The sequence below is a fragment of the Gymnodraco acuticeps genome, unplaced genomic scaffold (assembly GCF_902827175.1).
Source record: "Gymnodraco acuticeps unplaced genomic scaffold, fGymAcu1.1, whole genome shotgun sequence".
Taxonomy (NCBI): domain Eukaryota; kingdom Metazoa; phylum Chordata; class Actinopteri; order Perciformes; family Bathydraconidae; genus Gymnodraco; species Gymnodraco acuticeps.
The window spans coordinates 1006807-1032060 of NW_022989815.1; the positions used below are offsets into that span (position 1 = coordinate 1006807).

A 25254-nucleotide genomic window follows, 5' to 3' on the forward strand; every position below is an offset into this window, starting at 1 on the left:
TCCAGAACCAAAAGGCAACATTTTGGCATTATTTGTCTTCCATACTCTCAGGCTCACTCCAAGCTTGTATTACATGTGGGTCTATGTGGTAGGAGTGTTGGATATCGTAGTCATGGCACCCTTAGCGCATTCTGAGCGCAATTGTTACATAGTGATGTCATTATGTTACAGATGTAAACAAATGAGTCCAATTGAAGTGTTTCAGGCTTTGGATTATAACCTATGCATACCCTTTCCATGCACAAAGACCTAAATAACACACTACAGGAAAGGGAAACTCCAAAAAGCATGTAAGAAGTCCGTTTAGCCACTTTAGAAACAAAAACTCAAACACCATCTGTTCACTCAGCTAAAATGCAGTACCCAGCAACCTGTTTTTCAACCTGTGTGTCTGTGTGATTATTATTTTTAGTTTTGTTATTGTATCTCCCATTGTAAAGCATCCTTGGGTTTCTTGAAATGCGCTATAAAAATCAAAATTATTATTATTATTATCAACACAATATTGGCAACGCTCGCCACTTAACAAAATGTCCCCTTATTTGAGACACTTTTCCATGCTTACACATCTCAAAACAAAGTTAGGTTTTTTGCAAAAGGTCTGTTTTTAGCCATTTGCATGTAGACAAAAGGCAAAGACGTTTGAAAAATACCTGTGCACATGTGGTTCGAGAATTGAAACCAATAAACCAAACTGCAGGTGTTAAGCAACCGTAGCGTCTCAGCAATATACTGTAATTGGGTGTTATCAGTTTGTTGACTGAGGGTTTACACTGGCTGTAAAAAATCCCTATAATCTTGAGTGAGAGTAGGTGTCACTTTTTTAAACAGTGTCTGATTTTTGGGGCGAAACTCCCAAAGTAAACTAAGATTGCACAGAAAACGACCTGCGTCGGCTGTGGAGGAGTTCTAACTACATCAAGACTTATAATCAGCAGAAAACCGTCAGCCCATAATATGATAATCATTATTTAGAATAGATTTCTGTCAATCCCTAAAACCACCCAGATGTATAGTAATAACTGTTATTGGGGAGAGAAGAGGGGGTCTAATTCCTGGTGCATTTAACTGCAAAGTTCTATATGTAGACATCGCAGGTGTGTGTTTGCACTTGCCCTCTTATGTGGGGGAGGTGTAAGAAGCCCCAAAGAAAACATAGTGAACGTGTTAGAGAGATTCCTCAGTGACACCCCTGCACACAGCTGCAGTTCAGAGAGATATCCTCACATCTTTGTCATCTCTGTTTAGCCAACATTTGGTGTAGTTAATTAAAATCTAATTTGTCACATTTTGGCGACAGAACGGTATTTTTCCACAGAGAGTTCTAACTTCTGTGAGCAGAAAGCTTGTGGGCAATCAGATAAGCAGTCAGAGCTGCTGCTGCTGCTGCCAGCTCCAAAGTGTTGCAGCAACCAGTTAAAGGATGAAGCTGAGCTGTAGATAAACAGAAACAAGTGTTGAGAAAGAGACTGGTGGGTGTTTGCAATAGCAATTATCTCCTCATGTCCACCCCACCTATGTGCTGGCTGTTGAATTATGCTCTCAACAAGCCCCTCGACACACACCCAGAAAACCAGCGCACACACCTTTTTTGCCACCGCATCTCAGAGAATGTCAACCATGCTTTGATGCCCCTCCTCCTCCGCCCGTCCGTCTTTCTCTCTGTTTCCTGGGGGCTGATTTATGTTCGGTTTAGGAGTCAGCATGTCCGCCTTGATCTGCCATTCTTTTAATCTTTTTTTTCATCGGTTCTTCAGTCCCTCTTCATCTCATTCTTTCTTAAGTATAGGAGAGGAACACATATTTTGAACACCATTAGTGTTTATGGTTTGATTAAATCTGAGAGGCCAAGAAAGAGAGAGCGAGATAGAGAGCGAGATGGAGTGGTAGAGAGGTGGGGCACAGAAGGGCCAGTCTGAACAAGGAGGCATTGTGTAGCCCCCCAACTGTGTCGGACTGACAGTCTGCATTACAGCACGCTACAGCAGCCCGCTCCCCAAAGCACTGCTAATCTGTTGCTTACAGGCCCCTTTGGCGGGCTCAGGTAATGGGGGAGGGAACCATGAGAGGGGGAGAGAGTTTTCTCTTGTTTCTCCCATGTTTCATCCAAAAATCATTTTGACCAGGCAAAAGTGAACCACATTTCCAATGGCAGCATAGAAGTAACATTCTTGTTAGAGATTATTAAAAGACCTTCAATTTAGGCTCAATATAACAATAAGTATTTGGCTCTTGTGGTATGTTGACTTCTGATAGCTCAGTCCTGTGTATTAATAGTAAAAGCATTTCAAGACCCTGAGCTGTTGGCTAATACTGTAAGTTTGTGAAATATTGGGTAATATGGAATAGTTGTTCAAAATTGCTTTATTTTAAAGTTAATTTGTTCTGTAAAGAGATACATTTTTCTTCACAACAGTGCTTTAAACCAAAAAACGCAATGCTATATGGTCAGATTTAAATTAGCATGCCGATGCTAGAATGCTATCATTTGTTTATTATCACTAAACACAAAGCACAGGTGAAGCTGATGGGAAAGAGATATTTCCCACAGGTATTTTGTTATAAACCGAAATATTGGATAGTTTAGATCACCAATCTAATAGTAACAAATGTAATAGCAATTCATCCAATAGCGTGGCAAGTCCTTTCAAAGTATTTAAACTTGCATTAGCATCACACGCCAGGCTCCGAGGGCAATTTTTCATAGTTTTTAAAAATTCAGATCAACAAAATGATCAACAGATTAATTCATAATGAATATAATATTTAATAACAGAACGGAAGAGGGTTCATCTTTATTGTACAAATCGAGGCTTTAAATTCAACAGGCAAAGAGTTTTACCCAAGCAGACCCCAGTGACTTGGTAGCTACAAAAACAAACTCCGTGAAAGTCAGGATGAGCTCTCCCATTTAGTCTGGTCACTGCCGCAGACCTGTCCTGGTTTGTTGTAAATGGAAAGGGATCTCCTGCTAAGTCCCATTGGACATGCTGCAGACGGCTTTTCACTCCCTGCGCTCCTCAAGAGTTGTTCTATTGCTTGTTTTCACAGCACAGCCCCCGATAAGCTTGTTAATTCCCCAAAAAGCTCAGCCTCTCAGTGCCCACCCACCTCCACCTTCCTTTTGTGTTGAAGGAAATACCTCTCTTTTCTTCAGAGTGCATGCTTGAACTTTGATGAAGGTATGCTGTCTTGCTGTTATCGCATTCAAACTCATTACAGATTTATTTTTTGTATTTGGGAGGCTATACTGGATCTTAGTGATGCCAGACAGCCAGGGTGTAAGGAAATAAATGGAGTTGCAAATTGTGTGTGTCCAGGGGTGTGGAAACAAAAGCTTACTCTAGGTGTATTCATAAATACAATTAGTTGAGTTTGTGGAGAACTTAGGTTAGGATTAAAAAGAAAAGAGTAGAAAAAGTTTTGGGAAAATCAGTCAAAGTTAAAATTCGTATGCAAATGAAATCAAGAGGAAAGTCAACATCAACTACCAGGAAGCATGTGAGCAGAAGGTTACAATTCATTTCATGATAACGCTCTATAATATATAATATCCTCAAAATAATTTGGCCGTGTAATTGATTAACTTTATTATTATGGCTTAATTTTAGAATAATTCTGAAACTATGTCAAAATGTTTTCTTACCAATTGCAACAACCTGAATTTGCCCCTTTTTAAATCTGCACCTTATTCCAGTTCTTTTCCATAGCATATGGATCTAACCCTCATTATAATCAAACCAGATATTTCATTATTCAACAAAGATTTGTTCATTTAGGTTTTTGATAAGGATTATTTCTCAAGCAGAATCCGATTCAGATTCTTTATGAGCTCCTTCCAAGAGTCTTTTCCTCCTTCTCCATAGATTTGATCAACTCTTTATCGTGTTTTGCACAACAGCGGGGAGAACGAGTGAAAGGAGATCTTCCCTTTATGACCTTCCTGTCACAACCTCACTACCCAGGGCCTGAGGCCACCACTGCCCCACCCAACAATCACTTAAATCCAAACCACTGTGGAGAGGACGAGTGAAGAAAGCTACATCTGTCGCTCTCACACACTGATGCATCTGTCTGGTGTCTGACGGACCCCGGTCAACGACGGGGCGTTCGGGCTGCCACCCACCTCTCCCAGGTCATAAAAGTGACCATTAAAATGATGGATTCCTCTTCCACTGGCTCTTTCTCTCCGGCTCTCTGTGTCTCTCTTTCTGTCACACGCTCTCTCTGTGTGTCTCTGGGCGTCTGGACACGCATCCAAACATCAGGGAGGGTGTTCTCAGAACCTCTGAGCCCCTCTCTCTTTCACCCCTCACATCCCATCTTATTAATTATAAGAAAAACACATGCTCACACACATAGAGTAAAAGCGTCCTCTAGCCTAGTGCCCTTTGACCCCCGGGGGTCATTAGGAGTGGCACGTGCTAACAGAGGTCATGGGAGGGCTTGGGTGGGGACCACTGTTTGGTTTTTGGGGACTCCCTGGGGTGGATTTAGCGACCACTTTCCAACCGTGAGGCTAGCCCTGAGCCCAGCAGATGTTTCATACCCAGTCCCCCCCTCAGGATGAGCTTAGACCACAGACCCCTAGGTGGAAGTCCTCCCTTTGTCTGTAGGAGTTAGCTGACGTCGATATGCCCACACATCCAGCGTAGCCTTGTTGCTAACACGCCTTTATTAGCCTAAGCTTCTCTTGTGGTTTCTTTTAAGCCACGCCGTTCATTGTGGATCTGTTCCCTCGGCTGTGTGCGGTTTTGAACAAGCATGAGGAGCACATCGTGTTTCTGTTCTCCTCCAAAGCACGAATTCCTCGTCCCACCTGATATGTATCTGACTTAGCATGTGACATCCCTCCAGGTCTCCCTTTTTAATCCCCATCTCTACTGTTTTCTTCCCGGCAGATAATACTCCACCTTGTTGATGCAGCAACTAAAGCTATTATTTTGTATAATATACATTTCAAATACAAATGTTGTTTGACATGCACACACGATTTTGCTAGCTTAAATCATATCAACTAAGTGTAATAATCATATCCTAATTCTGCTTTAACGGTAGAGTTATCCATCAGGGATCTTTGAAATGTTTACGTCATTTCTCTTTTAACACAATGCAGCCCAGTGTCCTTTGAAATGAATGCTAGTTTGGAATATTTTGCAACATACAATTTATATTTAAGGCCAATGCTGCGAACCTCAAACATTTAATGGAGACAAAAGATGGTGTTTACACCTGTCGTTAAAGTATCTTATCTTTCCCTGACCCTTACAACATGTTTACGTTTTAATTACCTTAGTCAAAGTTCATCGTCAAAACAACCAAACGAGAGAAGATCATTCGGAAGTATGGTGTTAATCCCGACCGTAAAACTTTGCCCAGGAAGACTGAAACTGTTCTGGTTGTCCATTAAGCGCACTTAAACAATTGATGTTGCTTTTCCCATTGAATTTCCCATGACCTCTATTTGTTATATTCATACATGAGTACATTTCCCAGCATGAAACCCTTGTCTGGTCTTCTTTTCAGTCTTGTGATGTTCTTTCCTGTTGGTATATTTAAACACATTTGTATAGTTTCATCATTTAAAGACCCATTGGCTGTATCACACACAGTCCATTATAAGCATTGGAGACTGCTGCTGCTGTTGGATACATACGTCATGGTGAGAGAAAATAAATAAGCAGTGTTTAGGGACACTGGGGGGGAGGGTCAGCTGTGGAAGTTTGTTGATTAAGTCCAGCAGCTTGAAGTTTGTATGCCTATGGGTTTATGTGTATATGCATATGTGAGTGTGAGTTTGTATGTGTCGGTGTTAGATAAGCAATCTCAGGGAGGAGGAGAGGACCGGGCAGTTTGTGTTTGTGGTTTTAATGACTTCAGCTGCTCCAGTCTCTGTCTGTTAGGGGAGGAAGGGGATATGTTCGCAACTCTGCCATTCAAATTAAGGATGAGGATATTGATAGAAACCCTAAGGAACGTTTGTGGGGTGATTACAACAACAAAAAAAAGGAGAAAGATGTTAGCAAGCACCAATTATCTTCACCATCTAGATTCCTTAACACAATATTTTAGAACAACTAACCATTTGTTTTGTTTTTTATGGCTTAAGACAAACAGAAAAAGGTGAGGATGATTGTGGAATTTTAATGCTGCATGCACCTGGATGGACAATGTGTATGCACATGATTACATCTGCACAGCTTGTTACATCACCTGTCAGTGTTACAGGAATGTCTTAGGAATCTGCAAAGCCTTCATATTTTCTCATATTCTCAATGTACTCTCCCTCGTCCGGTTTTCCTTCTTTCTCCATCACCCTCGTCCCGATTTCATTAGCTGTCGTTTGATCACTCTGATAGTAAAGTCTGAAACGCATGCTGGGTTTACTGTCCTGGTGAAAAGGGGGAGGACCCTCTTTAGTGTGAAGTCAAAGAGCAAAACCATTGCTGGGGGTTAAATCCAGGGGACCATGTGAGTAAGCCCCCTCAGCTGACACCCCCTACCCACTCAGTGAATGTTAACATGTTCAGTAAGAATTCTAGGAATCCAGCACCTCACTCAGTGGAACAGCCATCACGTGCCACCCATTAATGCTGTCAATACACACTACCGGGACTTTTCACACACACTTCTCCACTTGAACTACAGATAAACATGCTATTATTGAATACAAAATTACGCATAATAATTTGCTTAAACGTTCCTTTTCGGTGCATCTTGAACAGTTTTGCTCATCAGACCCCAATTGTTATTTTAACATTGCATACTGTAGGTTTTGGCAGTCCCTGACTTCAAAACTGAAAGTGGTTAGATCAATACTTATATTAACTAAAGATCAATGACTCAAAGTGAAGATCCTGCAGAAAAGTATCACCATATAGTGTAGTTCCCATCAGCTCCACATAGCCTCTCTAAGCTCATAGGCGTGGTCTTACTGCTCTCATCAACCTCATTGTCCATTGCGCGTTCATTAAAATATTACTGATATTTAAAATCCCTTTTTTCCAACTGAGCCCAGCCCATCACAAACCGAAAATACAAATAGACAACATACGGAAAAGAATGCACCAAGAACTGTACCCACAGAAAGATGTGTGCTCATGTCGGACCCCATCAAGAAGCTTCTGTAGCTTTTTCTGTGAGCAAACAGAATGATAGATCCTAAACAAATTTAGATCACACCACAATCCATCAAATATTTGCTCTGAACCAAAATGGCAAACTGGTGCATGTTTTTTCAAATTCATGCACTGAATCCGATGGTTTCACTCAGCAGTTACTGCTGCACTTGAACATTTTTTGAATGATTGCAGAGTTTGAGTAATTTCAAAAAGGTAATCCAACTCTAACTCAAATGCAATCGCTTATGTTTTTCAGCAAAATATCTCAGTGCTCTTTCTCTGCCCCACAGCCTGATTAGCAAGAAAGTAAGTTAATCCAAAACGTGACTAGCAGCAAGACTAATGTATTGTAAGCAGAGGAATGCAATGTATTTTAGGAATGCATTGTTTTAGACACCAATCAGAAAGGCTTAGCAGTGAGGACTGGCATCTTTGCAGCAGTGGTTGCTCCTAGCCTTTTCTTTGACATGTCCATTCTGTAGTGGTGTGTCCAGGTCAAGTTTTTTGCTCCCTTTTCGTGTTTGAGGTCTCATTTCACATTTGAACACCTCACCTCTCAACCTGTTTTATTCAGCTATCATAGATTGAGCTACAGTTCAGGTCTGATGAGGTGAATGCAGAGTTTTGAATTGATCACATATGATTAAGAACCAGTGGTTGCTTTATCCAAATGCCAAAGCTCTCCAGGTGTGGTCTGTGGGGAAAGTAATTGCTACAGCGCCTTAAGCCACCCGCTCTGGACCTCTGCTGCCACATCCTGTGAGCAGTGGCTTTGCTTTTCAAAGATATCTCCGCAATTTTCTCATGAGCAGTACGTTGTCTTTTGTTTCTCTCATCCAATTAATTCACCAATATCTTATCAACAGGTGTCTTTTTTGATTCAGCACGTATTTATCTTCCATTTCCCTTAGCCGTCACTCCTCTTCTTCCTTTTTTACCACCCTTTTCATCTCAACCAGCCTCCTCTAGAGTGTTGCCAGAGCGCGACCAGCGTCTTTGAGGGAAACCTCCGCTCTTTCAAGTAATCACCACTTAAAGGGAATTCCTTCCCCAGCAGCAGGCCTGCAGCTCTGCATCTTTGAACATTTGATGGTTTGATGGCTATAATTTGCCTAAAATAACACCAATAAAGTCACAAAGCTGTAAATGCCTAAATAGTTAATGTACCAAGATGAAACACGAGGCAGCCTTTGATTTTGTAGCTTTTCAAGAACGTCTTGTTTGGTGTGTTTTGATGTATTTTTTACAGATATATCTTTATAAAATATATTTTTACAACATCTATTTAAAGTGGTTGTAGTTACAACTCGTATTTAATACAGGCTGTTAATTGGTTTACAAAGTAAAAGCAACTTTGAGCCATTAAGCTTAGCCATAATCGTTTAATATTCTGCAATATAAGCTATTCTTGCCCAATGCAAGAGGCTTTACAAACATTTCTTCACACGCAACATAAAAGTGAGTTAAATGAGTATGCAGTTTGAATAATTAGCAGAAATAAGCCCTCAATATTATAACACCTCAGTAATGCTTCATGCCGCAGTGCATTGTTCATTCTCCAGGCTCGGCCAATAGGAGGAGGCGGCATCTTTCAAAAGGAGGGGAAAGCCCTGAGTAACATAGACCCTCCACCTGAACCGCCTCTCAAGTCTACGCCCTCCCTCCTCTCTTTCTCGTATTGCTCCTTCCCTCCGTTTATGTCAGAAATACCTGTTTCACTCATTCTTGGCAGACATTGAACACCTCACCTTATAATGGACCACAAGGAGAGTTAGTAAGAGATGCATCCCATTGTGACATGCAATGAGAGGCAGGTTAGGTATGATTGTAGTGGGAGCTCCAGTTGGGTTAGAGCAGGGGTGTCCAAACTGCGGCCCCTTTTGAATCGGCACTCACTCAGGAAAAGTATAATTATTTAAGTATAATAAACTTCTGCTTGTCTTATATTGTACTTCTTAAATATATATGTTCAAATATATTACACAGTATTCATGTGTTAATAGGCCCAATTTTCAAATAAATTCAGTAAATTAAAGTTGAAAACATGTTCTAACAAATCTAAATTGATAAGAAAAAAGCCCAATAACAAATGTACATAACCTTGAAATATACCCTTCATATTTCCTCTTTTTATAAGCAATCTGAAGCTTCCGTTTTAAGGGATGAGCTGCTAACAAAATAAAAAGCATTTTCAAGTATCAAGAATCATTTACCTACATTGGATTGACTTTCCCAACTTATAACTTAACTTATGAGGCAGTATACCTCACCTCTAGGGAGTGGCCCAGCCCTTCGTATATTTTTCTGTATGTGGCCCTCGGTGAAAAAAGGTTGGACACCCCTGGGTTAGAGCATTGTTCAAAGAAGTAATGACGTGCCTTTTTGCTGTACATTTGCCTTGGTATGTGACCTGCATCAGGTTGCTTCAAATCAGTGATTCCCAGGGAGGAAAGACTTCTCCTTCAGGCCTCATGTTGACACAACACAGCGGACCGTCACTAATCTCCATCAAACCTGACCCCCATGGCAGGGTCACACTTTAGGGTCATCACATGACCACACATAAGAAGCTAACTATCACCAAGGGCCTCTAGCGTATTACCTTTCTAGCTTTACAATTGGCTGAGAGATTACAGGTGAAATTAGACTGGCCTTGTTACAGTGTGCAGGAAGCAGGACCCAAATGCAGATTTAAGTGACAAAATAATTCCTTTATTTCAAGGCTACAATATTCAGAGACAGAACAGAACACTCACCGCAGTTTACTCACAACACAAGCCGAACCGACACTGAACACAGGAAGAGACAAGACTAAATACAGGAAGGGGTAATCACAAGACGAGACACAGCCGGGCAGGGGAGGAGAAACACAAGGGCCACAGGTGAAAACAATCAGACAACTAGACACACCAGGGAAACTAACGACGGGAGGAAAAACACAGGCAGAAGGACCAGACAATATACAAGGATGAAAATACCCATAACCAGACATACAAAACTACAACACAGACAGATCCTAACAGTACCCCCCCCTCAAGGGACGGATCCCAGACGTCCCAAAATAAAACCACAAAAAGTCCAAAACCACAAGCAGGGTGGGTGGAGGGGGTCCGGAGGAGGGACGCATCACTAGGCCACCAGGGCGGGTGGAGGGGGACCGGAGGAGGGACACAAAACTAGGGCCAACAGGGTGGATGGAGGGGGTCCGGAGGACGGGCTTGGGTTGACAGCCCAGGGGCAAGGCAGAGCTTGAAAAAGGGGGTTATGGAGGGGCGAAGGCAGTGGCAGGAAGAGTCAGGGGGCCGGGCCCGAGGGCGAAGACCGCGGCTCTCAGGAGGCCGGGCAGAACCCGGTGTCGGCCGGACAGGAACCGGCGCTGGTGGGACAGGCCTCGGCAGGATCCCCCACGGAAGAGGACCAGGAGTTGGCAGGACCCCCGCCAGGAGGGCAGTCGGCGGGACCCCCAACGGGACAGGACACAGGATTGGCAGGACCCCCGGCAGGAGAGCAGTCCGCGGAATCTCCAACAGGACAGGACACAGGGTTGACAGGACCCCCGGCAGAAGGGCAGTCGGCGGGACCCCCAAAGGGACAGTACACAGGGTTGACAGGACCCCAGGCAGAAGGGCAGTCGGCGGGACCCCCAACGGGACAGCACACAGGGCCGGCAGGACCCCCGGCAGGAGAGAAGTTTGTGGGACCTCCAACAGGACAGGACACAGGGTTGGCAGAACCCCCGGCAGAAGGGCAGTCGGCGGGACCCCCAACGGGACAGCACACAGGGCTGGCAGGACCCCCGGCAGGAGAGTAGTCCGCGGGACCTCCAACGGGACTGGACATGGAGCCGGAAGGACCCCCAGCGGAACCTCCATCGGCATAGGACATGGGATTGGCAGGACCCCCGGCAGGAGAGCAGACGGCGGGACCCCCAACGGGACAGGACATGGGATTGGCAGGACCCCCGGCAGGAGAGTAGACGGCGGGACCTCCAACGAGACAGACATGGAGTTGGCAGGACCCCCAGCGGAACCTCCAACGGACCAGGACATTGGGTAGGGACTTGAGACGTGACTCAAGTAGGGACTCGAGAGGAGACTCGAGAGGGGAACCAAGGGGGAACTCGAGAGGGGAACCAAGGGGGAACTCGAGAGGGGACTCCAGAGGGGACTAGAGGAGAGACTAGAGGAGGGACTAGAGGAGGAACTAGAGGAGGAACTAGAGAAGGGAACTCGAGAGGGGACTTAGAGAGGGGACCTCGAGAGGGGACTAGAGGAGGGGCTAGAGGAGGGACTAGAGAAGGGACTAGAGAGGGGACTGGAGAGGGGACTGTGGCAGCTGGGGCCGGGACTGGGGCCGGCACCATGGCTGCTCGGACCAGAACTGGGGCTGAAACCATGGCTGCTGGGGACTGTACTAGGTCTGGAACCATGGCTGTATGATCCAGTTCTGAAGCCGGAAACATTGCTGTATGGTCCGGTTCTGAAGCCGGAAACATGGCTGTAAGGTCCGGTTCTGAAGCCGGAAACATGGCTGTAAGGTCCGGTTCTGAAGCCGGAAACATGGCTGTAAGGTCCGGTTCTGAAGCCGGAAACATGGCTGTAAGGTCCGGTTCTGAAGCCGGAAACATGGCTGTAAGGTCCGGTTCTGGAGCTGGAAACATGGCTGTAAGATCCCGTTCTGAAGCCGGAAACATGGCTGTAAGGTCCGGTTCTGAAGCCGGAAACATGGCTGTAAGGTCCGGTTCTGAAGCCGGAAACATGGCTGTAAGGTCCGGTTCTGGAGCCGGAAACATGGCTGTAAGATCCCGTTCTGAAGCCGGAAACATGGCTGCTAGGACCGGTACCTGAGTACGAGCTGGCTTCCTGACCTTGCGTTTTTTTAGAAGTCTTTTGGAGGCTCCGTGGACCTCCAAACGCCAGGCGGGATCCCAAGAAAGGGTCAGAGAATGGAGACTGGCACTCAGGGCTGCGTGAGAAAACTCTGAGAAACTCAGGCAATGAGCCTCTCAACCATGGCATGTTGTCCACCTCCATTTGTGCCTTTTTGAGGACAGCCTCTTTGTCCCTTTTAGCAAAGGTTCTACTCCATTCAGCATAATGACACTGAAGAGTGTACTCTAGGGATAACAAGTCCAAATCAAAATTAAAATCCGCTGGGTCCATTGTTGGTCGGTTCGTAATGTTACGGTGTGCAGGAAGCAGGACCAAAATGCAGATTTAAGTGACAAAATAATTCCTTTATTTCAAGGCTACAATATTCAGAGGCAGAACAGAACACTCACCGCAGTTTACTCACAACACAAGACGAACCAACACTGAACACAGGAAGAGACAAGACTAAATACAGGAAGGGGTAATCACAAGACGAGACACAGCCGGGCAGGGGAGGAGAAACACAAGGGCCACAGGTGAAAACAATCAGACAACTAGACACACCAGGGAAACTAACGACGGGAGGAAAAACACAGGCAGAAGGACCAGACAATATACAAGGATGAAAATACCCATAACCAGACATACAAAACTACAACACAGACAGATCCTAACAGGCCTACACTGACTGTCGCATCATATGACAAGATCCCATCTGCGTGTGGATGATGGATACAAAAGGCAGGTGCCATCTTCTGTGTCTGTGTTTATAACAAATCCCTATGCTGCTTGTGAGGAGATTAAATGTACTTTCAATCCAGTTGACGACGAGAGCAACCTGTTTGTACACGAACAGCAACGCGACCGCAACGTCCTGCCTTTTAATGGCCGAATAAACAAACCAGCAGACATAATAACGCAGCGCTTTTGTCAAGGGAAAGGGCAGAGAGCTAGTTAAGGAAGGAGTCTGGCCTCACATGAAAAGGAACAGAGACGCCTGGGTGTTCCTCCAGCATTGTTTGGCCTTCTGCCTCTGAGGGACACCTGTCATTGGCTGGACGGTTTACACAGGTGCCTTAACCCCGCCTGATATGTCGGCCTTGAAAGGAGGCTTCAATCAACAGGTAGCGGGAAGGGAACAATGGCGACGATCCTGAAGAAGACCGAGAGAAAGGAGAGAGAGTTGGAGGGCAGAAAGAGAGACATGGATTCTTTAGAAAGCACCTGAGGGTGTGTGTGAGATAATCTGTTTGTCTCTACCCACAATCCCCACTTTTCAGGAAGGCGTGTGTTTCTCTCTTTCTCAAGAAACTCCTCCTTCAAGTGGCCTGTGCAAATTCAATCGTGCATCTTCAGTTCCGTTTCACCCTCTTCATAACCTCCCAGTATCCATGGTAACACCGCTGTATCCAGGGCATGGTATTACTTGAGGGCCGGGCAAACTCGTGGTCTCTCATGGCACTGGCACTGTGCCAAGACCCAGCCTTAATAATGTGATACTGTTATACCAGCACACACACACCCTAGCCTCAAGAGCCAGGCAGCGGGGCTTGTTTCCGACCACGTTGTTTTTGTTGACGTTTTCCGTGTGTGAGTGTGTGTGTGTGTGGTCCCGCTGCCAGGGGGAATGCCAAGTTGCCTCTCACCCTGTGTGGAATGTGGCATGCAAAGGAGACCTGTGTGTGAGATCATTGAGAGAGGGGAAGAAAATAGTTAAGCTAAAAGATAGAATCAAATTTAAAAGTAGACATGGGCAATATAACAATATTATATCACAGCTAATTACAGGTTTTTATTTTGTGGGATTTTTAATGTAGTATGATGCAAATGACTGTTTCAAATGACCCAAAAAAGAAAGTTGTCCTGCCTCCTTTTAGTCGATTAGCCGACTAAATGGCTGTGTTGGCCTTAGTTGACTAGGATTTATTCCACTAGATGTGTTTCTTTCATGCCGAATGACTATTTCCAAGAACTGCATGCGCCTCTCTTATAGCATATCTTGGTAACGCAACATTGATAGTGGGGCTTTTGATGCTCGTGATTCGTTGTTAGGAAAGTTCTCTCAAAAGAAACCTCAGGGTTTTACAGTTTCTTTTGTTAAAGTCCACTAATCAATCAGGTCAAACATATCACATAACTGTTTGTCGACTTTCTTTAGTCAAGCGTGGCCTTAACATAGTTAGTGAAGATGTTAATAGTTTCTAAAAATAGTAGTCAAATATTCGAGCTGTAATGTAAAGACAGCAGCTGATATTAGATCACATCCTGAACATTTGATATGTGGCATGCAAATAATCTATAAACTTCAAAATAGGATTGTATGTGCACCTGCTCCATTTTCACATCCCAGCCACCGGTGGAAACCTGTTAATGTGAGCAAAGGGGGTTTAATAACCATCTCTATTTAGAGAGGCTGACCTTTCCAAGCCTGAGAATGTCTCTTGTTTCCCTTCCTCCTTTTAACTGTGGCCATGGTGATAAGGGGACAATGTGTGTGTTTTGTGTTTATCGATGTGTGTACGTGCATGTGTGCTTACGTGTGTGTTACAGAACTTTATTTCCTTGTCGCTACCAAACACTAACCAAATACAGGTAATTGAATCACAGTATGTCCACTTACAGAGTGTGTGTGAGACTGTGTGTTGACTTCCCTGTAAATGTGTTTGCAGAGCACTTAGAAGGAAGCTTGAGCTCACGTTGGAAGTTGTTGTTAAAGATTGTTGCATTTAATTACTAAATCATTAATTGAAATTGTCTTTCTAGTTCAGAAAAGGAAGCGACTGAGACATAAAGCAACATTGTGTTCCTTCTCTGCAGAAGCTAAGACACAAACGGTCCAGATAAGTTCAGAAAGACATTAAATGACCGCGGCTGGGGGATCAGCTCTCCTTTATCTGTGTTTCCTTCTCACAGGCAGGAATGTTAATGGTGGCTTTGTGATGGCTTCAGTTCTCCGGTGTGACTGACGGGTGACTGGCAGCTCTCAGAGACTCTCAATTGAGAAAGAGAAACTTCATTGTTTTAAAAGAATGATAGCTTTAATTTGATTTGGAGCAGCCTCTGAGGTTAAATGAAAGTTCACACGGTACTTGTTCCATTAAACGGTTTATGTAATGTTTATATTTACAGGCTTGATACCAGCCGGTTGTGTGGGGAAAGTAAACACGGTCACTGGCAAGCAAATAACATGCAAATAGAAATTGAGCCTGAAGAGCTGCACATAAAAAGAACCACACACAATTGTTCTTTGTATGAGATGAGAATCACTCAGCCTGGGAGCATTTTGCAGAGCATAAGCAGTTATGAATTCACTACATCCTTGTATGAAAAAGTGTAATAATGTCAGGCTTTAAAAATCATCTGTGGCAGGTATTTTTTTTAATATTGAACAGATAAGAGTATGTTCTACAGCCATGACTGGAGGGCTGACGCTAACAGCTAAACAAGCCAAAGCTTTACCCTCTCTGTGTTATTGCGGTATTCTACCCTTAACCTTTTTAGATGATCTGTCAGGGCTTGCTGATATGCAGCACTACCACATGTCCAAGGAAACACTATTATTAAACAAAAAAGATCATAGGAGACTGTAGTAGTATGCTACCAACCCTCTTTGCAAATGATAGTGTTCTTAAATAAGGGTTAAAGTGGTCAATGGGAATGCTAAATCGTGTTAGCAGGTTGGAATTTTCCTCCTCATTGGTTCCAGTGCTGTGAAATTAAATTATAGAGCCTAATGCTGCACATGCACATGCTGCTTATTAACCCTCCTGTTGGGTCAAATCTGACCGATTTACTACTTTCATCAATCATAACTTTTTTGTTTTACATTCGATTGCATTAAGGCTTTATGATATCCTTCACAGTAGACATTTGAACATATAACATTGCTGATCACCACTTTCATTGAATTTTGGATGATTTAGTCAACTTTGTAACACAGTGAAGTCAATCTCCTGCCAGCACAGCCTGCTCTCTGGCCCATTAGGAAAAAACAATGACCATGTATGGAAACACACACACACACACACACACACACACACACACCAACCCAGTCTCACGGCATTTCGTGTTCACCAACACGATTTTTAATCTATTGATTCGTGTTCACCAACACGATTTGCCCCTTTTTTTCGTGTTGCACAGCACGATTTTAAAAGCAATGTATTTCTACTGCCTGCAGCACGTCTTTTTCTCCGGTCGGGTCGAGGAAAACCGGAAGCTGTGTGGTTCATAAAAACATGTTCTTACTCAATATCAAGCAACAGTTATTGCTTTTATTTGAAATCGTATAATTTCGGACCTTTGTTGCCGTCTGTGAGGAAAATAAATGGGGCTCAGAGCCTCAGGATACTGAAATCTGTATTTTTAAAATATTTGTTTCCTTCTAATTTGTTATTCTTTTCAAAATAACACACTGTTATTTACTCACCAATAACACACAATTATCCTTGCTTTTATTTATTGGTTTAATTCCATAATCTCGGGCTTTTTTGGCGTCCGTCAGGAACTGAATTTCAAAATAAAAATAACCGGAAACAGACGTAGGCATTTCGAGCGATTACCCAAGATCCTCAGCTATGGTTTTAAGCTCGTTTATTGGATGTTTTAGCCGCAATGCATGCTGGGATTTGGTGTTTATATGATATGAAATCCGGAAAACATTTTAAAAGAATAAAATAATACTTAATTCCGAGCGCTCTTGCTTTTCTCTTTAAAAGTCATCACATAACGGCATTGTAATACACGGTTCGGCTGCATTAAATATTACAGATCTGCCGTAGTTCTTTATTTATAGAGCCCTGATGAGAAGACCTTTGGAAAAACTGAGAAAATGCCGCCGAAACTGAATACTTGACGTGGATCATAAATATATTCAACAATTAAACAACATCTTCAATTTCTCTTCACACAATACGTCTCCTTGCAGTATCAACACTAATTCGGCTGACTTTTACATTTGATCTAATTCACAGATAGGTTATATTTACACCATAACGGTGCACAGCTGATATAAAAGGACTGTAGTTTTTAAAGATATTATTGATTTTCTTTGAATGTAAGAATGTAAATACTGAGTCTGAAATAGTATAGCAATATGCTGTAAAATTATGTGAAAGCATGAATAAAACTACACATCTTCAGATGTTGTACGAAAACATAAGTGTCCTACACTAAGTTATTATGGCTGTGTGTACCTTGTGTGCACCTCCTAGTGGTTAAAGCACGTTATTGAATTATTGTGTTTTATTTGATTAAAAAAATATTAAGAGTACATACTTTCATAGGAGGAAAGTATAAATATTAGGGCCGGGACTCGATTAAAAAAATTAATCTAATTAATTAGAGGCTTTGTAATTAATTAATCGAAATTAATCGCATTTTTAATCACATGTAAATATTTGACCTGAGAACAGTGAGAAGCAATTTTTTTCACATGGATTTTAGTATACCATTAGGCGCATTCACACCGCAGTACTTTTCCCACAAAGGTTCATGAGAACTTATTTCATGAGAACTCTTTGAACCTGGAGGTGGATTAGGCAAATGAAGCCACTGACGTCACTTCTTCTTCTTCTGCTTTGGGTTTATTGGCAGGCCGCAAACCACTTCACGGCGTATACTGCCGCCCAAAGTCCCCGGAGTTGGGGACTGGCTTCAGTAGAAGCTGCTGGGAGTCCCAGCAGCCTTCCGAGTAAATCGCCAGAACGCCGACACCTCCTCATCTCCACCGCTCCCATGTTTTATTTTGTGTTGCCATAAATTAGTCTCTCTGCGTTTCTGCGCTGGGCTAATGCTAATAATGCTAATGCGAGGATAATAAAATTCACAAAACGTTTTGGGAGTTTTACGGGGCGTGGTTTGCAATCCGCCCAGCCAATCAGAAATATAGCTCTTTTCTCACAAGAGAAAAAAGTCCCTGCTCTCTAGCAGGGACTTTCGTGGGGGTAAAAAGGTTCTCATGAACACATTTTAGTACCGGCTCTTTTTGGTGTGAACGCGATAAAAGAGGCTAACGTCCACGCTAGCTGCTATATGTTTTGCATTGAGGTGATACTTGAGGCTTGATGTGCTGCGGTGATATGCGAATTCCTTTTTGCATAATTTGCACACAACCGTGCTCTTATCGACGCTTCCATCCGTCCGTTTTTTAAAACAACATTTCCCACTGTTGTTCACTGTGGTTTGTTGTTGTCCGAAGTCATGAACGTTAGTTGGTGCTCCAGTATAATCGGTACGCCTGAAACTCATCCAGTGAGAAACGTTCCGCGGTGCAAAAATAAGTGCGATTAAAATGCGTTAATTTTTTTAACGCGTTAATTTTTGTGTAATTAATTAATCTTAATTAACGCGTTAAAGTCCCGGCCCTAATAAATATAGAATATAAAAAATCAAGAAGATACTATAAGTGATCTCTACAATAAAACAGTTTAGTGCAGAATGTACAAAGATATTAATAGGAGGAGGTGCAAAACAGAAAAACGAATTAACCTTTATTTAAACATTAAATAACAGATTATGGTCTTCTTTTAAATAAGAAAAACACTTTGGGGGTATCTATCTACAGATAAATATTAAGCCTGACAAAGTACTTAACGTCTAATATATTGCTTTCCTGCAATGTTAACTATGTTGAAGCACTTATTTTAACTGATATTATACATATGAATTATACTCTTATGTATGTAGATATAATAAGAAATGTGCAGAATATGACAGTTTAATGGTGGAGGTACACACATATTGATAGATGTCTTGTAATGCACTGTTGAGGAACCTGTGACCCAAGTGTTTCATTCATTGCATAACTACACCGTAGTTGTGTATATGATATGTCAATAAACCTTTGAAAATCTTGAAAGGGATGTGCAAAATAGCCATAATATACAGTCTTTAATGAACTATTAGTAGAGAATAACGAGTAATGAATATACTTTATTACTCGTTTCCATTCATGTCAATTGCAGATACATGTTTAGTCTTCTCAAGCACCAACTATCAAATATCTTTCCTGATTGTTGGCACTTGACAATCACCTTACCTGCATTTTACTCAGGTGTAACTAAAGTCTGATTTAAGGGTTGTTTATATTTCACATAATTAATCAGAATCTGCGAAGTAACTCAAATAAATGCAGTGGAGTAAAAATACCAGGTTAACCTCTGAATTGTAGTGGAGTAGAATTACAAAGTAACAATGAGCTGTCATGTGGGTATTAATGCTGCGCATTATGAACACAAGCGATTTTCACCCATTTATTAATTATATGTTTTACATTTGATAACACCAATGTGTTTAATTCTTGCAACTTCTAATTGTGGGAATAACGAAAACGTTCAGTAGAGACGTCCCATAGAACATTTTGCGAAACACAATAGCCAGCATGTGTAGTTCTGGGGGGGTGTTCGATTCCAGTTTTGGATAGTCTGGCGTGGTTTCGTTTGACGCTCTGTGTAACCTTATGGGGACTGTAGTCCTAAACGATAGCTGGGGATTATGGGTAGTGTAGTGTCTTCGGCCATCCTAAACTCAGAAATGTTGACAACCGCAATGATGCTCGAAATGTCCCTTATAGGCCTACGTCTGTTTCCGGTTATTTTTATTTTGAAATTCAGTTCCTGACGGACGTCAAAAAAGCCCGATATTATGGAATTAAACCAATAAATAAAAGCAAGGATAATTGTGTGTTATTGGTGAGTAAATAACAGTGTGTTATTTTGAAAAGAATAACGAATTAGAAGGAAAAAAATATCTAAAAATACAGATTTCCGTATTCTGAGGCTCTGAGCCCCATTTATTTTCCTCACAGACGGCAACAAAAGTCAGAAATTATACGATTTAAAATAAAAGCAATAATTGTGGCTTGATATTGAGTAAGAACATGTTTTTATGAACCACACAGCTTCCGGTCTCCCACGACCCGACCGGAGAAAAAGACGTGCTGCAGGCAGTAGAAATACATTGCTTTTAAAATCGTGCTGTGCAACACGAAAAAAAGGGGCAAATCGTGTTGGTGAACACGAATCAATAGATTAAAAATCGTGTTGGTGAACACGAAATGCCGTGAGACTGGGTTGCACACACACACACACACACACACACACACACACACACACACACACACACACACACACACACACACACACACACACACACACACACACACACACACCATGTATATATCACTTTAGGGGACATTACATTGACTTACATGCATTTCCTGGAGACTTATCCTAACCTTAACCATAACCAACACATGCCTAACCCTAACCCTAACCCTTACCCTTAACCTTACCCTTACCCTAATCCTAAACCTAACCAAGTCTTCACCCTAACATTAATGATTCCCCTCATGGGGACCTCCAATTTGTCCCCATAAGGGAGGCGAGTCCCCACACGTGACTGTGTAAACAGATTTAGGTCCCCACAAGTATAGTAATGCTAGGCCCACACACACACACACACACACACACACACACACACACACACACACACACACACACACACACACACACACACACACACTCTAGATGTGTGTGTCCCCCTTATGTGCCCAATCCCCCCTTGTGAATCACACCTGGCACTCACAAACACAAACACACACAGAACAATTTGACATATTTCCCGCTCTTATGTGCCCATCCCCCCACATGGATCACACCTGGCACACGCAATACATGTTCAGTGTCTATTCTTTGTATATGTACTGCAGTTTTTTATATATACCAGTAGTCTGATACATTATTTACCGTTTTAAAGGGTGTTAAATGAAATTTGGTGATGATTAATGGTTTTTGTGTTAATGTAATCAGTTAAAACAGGACCGGTCAAATTTGACCGCGAACACCAAAGTAAGGGGGGGAAAACGAAGACAATAGAAAGGTTAAGAAATGTTCTGTATTTTGTAGGTTACCTGTCCAAAGTGTTGAGGAACTACAGCGAGGAGGCCTGTGACGGAGACTTTCTGTCCGTTCGCTGCCCGCCCCGCACCACCATCACTGTCCAATCAGCTTTCTACGGGAGGAAAGGAGCCTCCGACCCCAAACAGTGCCCTCAGAGCTACCAGGCCCTCTTTAGTTCTTATAACCCGCGGGATGATGACCGATATTGTTCTGTGTCCACAGCACTACAGGTAATAACTGAACTCACACTTTCCTCACAGTGTTTTGTATCAGAAACTGACAATTTTCTCATTTTATAGATTACTTTTCCTCATTTTTTTAAAGGACCTGTAGGCTAAATTAATCAGGTTTCTTAATTCCTCTCCAGTGTCTTCCATGTGTCCCTGACCTTTGCATTTGTTCAGCTTTCCTCCCTGGGTTAGTCCACTCTTCACACACTTTCATTTGTGCACAGTGGATCCTCCTGGGAAAAAGTGTCCTGTAAAGTGGTCAAATATGCCAAGGGTTTTATTTTGGAGGACCACAGTGATTATGCAATGCTTTGTGAGGATGTTTTCCGGCAAATTAAACTCTCTAAAGAGGAAGCATGCTTGTTCCCATGTGACAAAGCGATTTCATGGGGTCCTTGCCTTTGCATCCTCTCCTAAATTGGGATGCGACTGAAGTGAACCCTTGCTTTGCAGCACCAATACAAACATACACAAACACATCCTGTTCAGCATTCATTAGGTTGTTTGGTTTATTCTTAGTCCCCATGCCTTCTCGCGTCGAACACCCTCCGATTCTATAATAGCCAGGACAGCCATGAATGCACAGACACAGAGAGTGCATTGTGCCAAAGTGAGAGAATGACTGACTGCTGCGCCACCCCCATTAGCACAGCACTGAAGAAACCCATTGTGCCACCTGAGCATGACCCCGGGTCTGTTGGTACTACATGAATGTCTACATATACCATTTTAATCTGATGGTTTTTTTATTCATTATTTTATCTGTGAAATGTCCACAAATTAAAAAAAGTATATAGATAATTATCTTGACCATTAACCATTAACAGTTCCCAGAGCATAAGATGGCATTTTCAGAAATGGTCTTTTGTTGTTGTTTTTTTCCTTCATTTTTTTAGGAATACTACACCCACAGTAGGGCTGCTCGATTATGGCAAAAATCATAATCTCGATTATTTGGGTCAATAATTGATATCACGATTATTTAAAACGATTATCCATTTACTTTGAAAACATCAATTTATTGAAAATAAAAAAGTGAACAGTATGTTTTTAACAGTTGATTACCCTGAACTTTAAGTATAATTCAACTGAAAAACCAATAAAAAAAAATATTAAAAAAAATAATAATAACAAATACAAAAAGAAAAAATCGTTTTATTTCGATTACGTTGTTTTCATAATCGTTGCAAGCCAAAATCGTAATTGCGATTAAAATACGATTAATTGAGCAGCCCTAACCCACAGACTAACAATTAGTATTTAAAAAACTCACTATGTGGTACTAACCCTTACCCTTATTGGTGAAGAAAATATTTGTTTTCAGGGATACACTTTTGTACATAAAACAATCAAAAAACAGAGGAAATTCCTTATAAATTGGACTAAACCCGTCCACATGTACTTACTCCGTCTGAGTCAACAAGTCTGTGTCTTAAAAAGTATGGTTTTAGCCAGAATGCACCTGATCTGAGGTATTAAGCATTCGACTGGATGAAGGAGAACTGGATTATGCTGCACGATGTTGTGTGAAATACAAATGTTCATTTCAAAAAGTACTTCTTCAAGTATATTCCCCAAACAGCTGTAGACAGTAATGTTGATGCTTCTCAAAATACTTTTTGATTTGGTGATGTACAGTAGAGCGTAACTATTCAGCAGGTGTTTATGTGACTACAGTAGCTGTGTGTATTGTAGTGTGGGGAATAGGGGGGAACACACAAACATCCCTTATTTCTCCCTCTGCATTCCATGATCTAATGTACAAAATGCTTCTCCTTTCATGTTAAATTCGGGGGAGGGCTGTGAACAAAATCCATTGAGTCATTCCTCCAGCGAGTGGGATTTCAGTACCGGAGAGGTATTGTGTTGGAATGTGCTCATCTGGGATACAGCCGGCTAAAGATGATGAAACTGGAGAAGCAAAAGAATGCCAGGAAATGAGTGGAGTGGGGCTTTCTCTTTACCTGCTTCTCTCCTCCATATTCCCATGGCCATAAGCAGCCTGTTTGAAGTGGTTTTAGGTTTGCCTGCTGCTGGTCTAACCATCGTTGGCTTATTGTTCTCCCTCTAACCCTCTCTTTGGTCTTCCCCCGCTCTCTGTCACTCTTTCCCTCTTTAGAAAATGCTGGACGAGTGCCAAGACAGAAGGAGCTGTCAAGTCCTTGTCAACAGCCGCGTGTTCGGGACGGACCAGTGTCCCGGCAGCAGCAAATACCTCATTGTCTGGTACAAATGCAGACCTAGTAAGTCCCTCAGCACCTCCCATCTTGACAGTGACTCACACGGCTGGAATACACCAGGAGTTGGGTCACTTCATCTGCTTTTGAGACTGAATAACAACATTTACAGTCAGAGGAAATCCAGTTCCACATTTTGGTTTGTTTGTGTTTCAGAGCAAACGGTTGCAGTTTATAAAAAGAAAATAGTTTAGTATTAGAGCTAATTGCATTTTTAATGAACATCCTTCTTTCAACCACTTTTCAACCTTTCACGTGATTGATCGATATCCTCTGTCATTTTCTTTTGCATAGTGTATATGTACTGTAAGTACGGACACATATTTTCTCACTAACCCATAGCTTTTAGGTCTACAACAAATCATTTCTACATTTTAAATCATCTTTTTTAGACAAAACGGCTAATGAAAAAGAATGCTGATACAGTATATCCCCAGTATAAAGCATCAATGCGTTTCATGACAAGGTAGCATATGAAAGCTAAAATGTGCAACTATAGTAAATTTTTAAGCCCAGGAAATATGCCATTAATTGATTTAGGTATCTTGGTATTTGATGAAAATAAATAACAGAAATATTACATTTTGCCTGCAGTATATTTTATATTTGCCAAAGTTATTTCTGTTTACTTTTCATTCGACTGATTTCTCCAATCATCCAACTTTAAACTGACATTGAATTAAGCATCAAAGAATGGATGGGATTCCTTCCTGCTGCTGCCGCCATCTTCCCTTATTTATTTAAAAGAACATTATCCTTGCATACCTCTCCCTTTATCCCTCTTCTTCCCTCTCTGTGTGAGCCAGGAAGTTAAGAGTATCACTCCAGAGGGGAGCCACAACACCGCAGTAATCCCACCCAGATTCTAGTCTCCATTCATGGCTCAGTGCTGTGCAGTGGTTCACCCTAGAGTGACCAGAAGTGGGCTGATCCACTGATCCCCCTGCCTTCCCCACTTTTTCTTTCTCTACCGGACCCCGGGGCCAATCAACAGCTCTTTGTTCACTGTCACTTAACCAATGACTTCTCATGGGAAGAGAGAAAGGCAGCATGGGGTGTTAGTGAGGTGCGACGGGCAGGTGTCATTGCCTCTGAAAGGAGAGGTGGGTGGAGGATGGAGGAAGTGAAGGAGAAACGGAGGCAGTGATAATGAACAAGAGCAAATCCATCACCAACAGATATAACAAACCTATTTTATCTGCTCTCTTACTCTCTCTTATTCCTGCATTCCTGTTCCACTCCCCACATGGTAGCGACGCTGTTGTGTTTTTCTTTGCTGGCCAGTGGAGCTGCTCTGGCTGTCACAGGTCACTGTGGCTGGATGTGTGTGAGGAATGCTTCTGCATGGCTCTACATGTCCACTGAGCACCTCTGTTTCTGCCTGTTTACACACGATCAGGCTTTTTGTCAGTTCCCTTTTCGTTAAAGGTTGCTCTAAAGAGGTTGGATTAAATCAAAAAGATGGAAAACATTGAGAAATATTTGGCAGATACTCTTTACTTTCAATAAAGACAACCAACAAATACAATATCTTGTAGTGTTGTCGGGGTCAAATCCATAGAAAAGTAATATGCTAACCATAATTGTGTTATTCATAAATTCCAAATTGTGATATTTCTTTAGTTTTTTAACCGTTATTCCAGATCTACAAGCTTCAAATCACACTTTGTTCTTGATTGTATACTGTACATATCATATTCTATTACATGTATGTATATAGACTTTTTGCACTACTTTTTATTTTGTATTTTATTGATTGTTGGAGGAGCTCAGTTCATAAGATTGTCATTGCCTTTTTCTACACTGTAGCTTTGTGCATATGACAATAACATCTTTGAATTTAATTGAATTGAACCTGCCACTAAAAACGGGTTTCCCTGTTTTGCTTTTTGATT

General features: G+C 42.2%; 1 protein-coding gene across 2 annotated transcripts in view; it reads left to right on the forward strand.

Moving 5' to 3' along the window:
- The window catches only part of LOC117556079 (protein eva-1 homolog A), an 80284-nt gene that overhangs the window by 6289 nt on the left and 48741 nt on the right, over positions 1-25254 (forward strand). The window contains exons 2-3 of one of the 2 annotated variants that reach the window (XM_034231230.1): positions 20899-21122; positions 23242-23365. In XM_034231230.1, the coding sequence (XP_034087121.1) occupies positions 20899-21122; positions 23242-23365 (348 nt within the window). The remainder of the gene's footprint in view (positions 1-20898; positions 21123-23241; positions 23366-25254) is intronic. The other variant, XM_034231238.1, reaches the window with a different exon arrangement.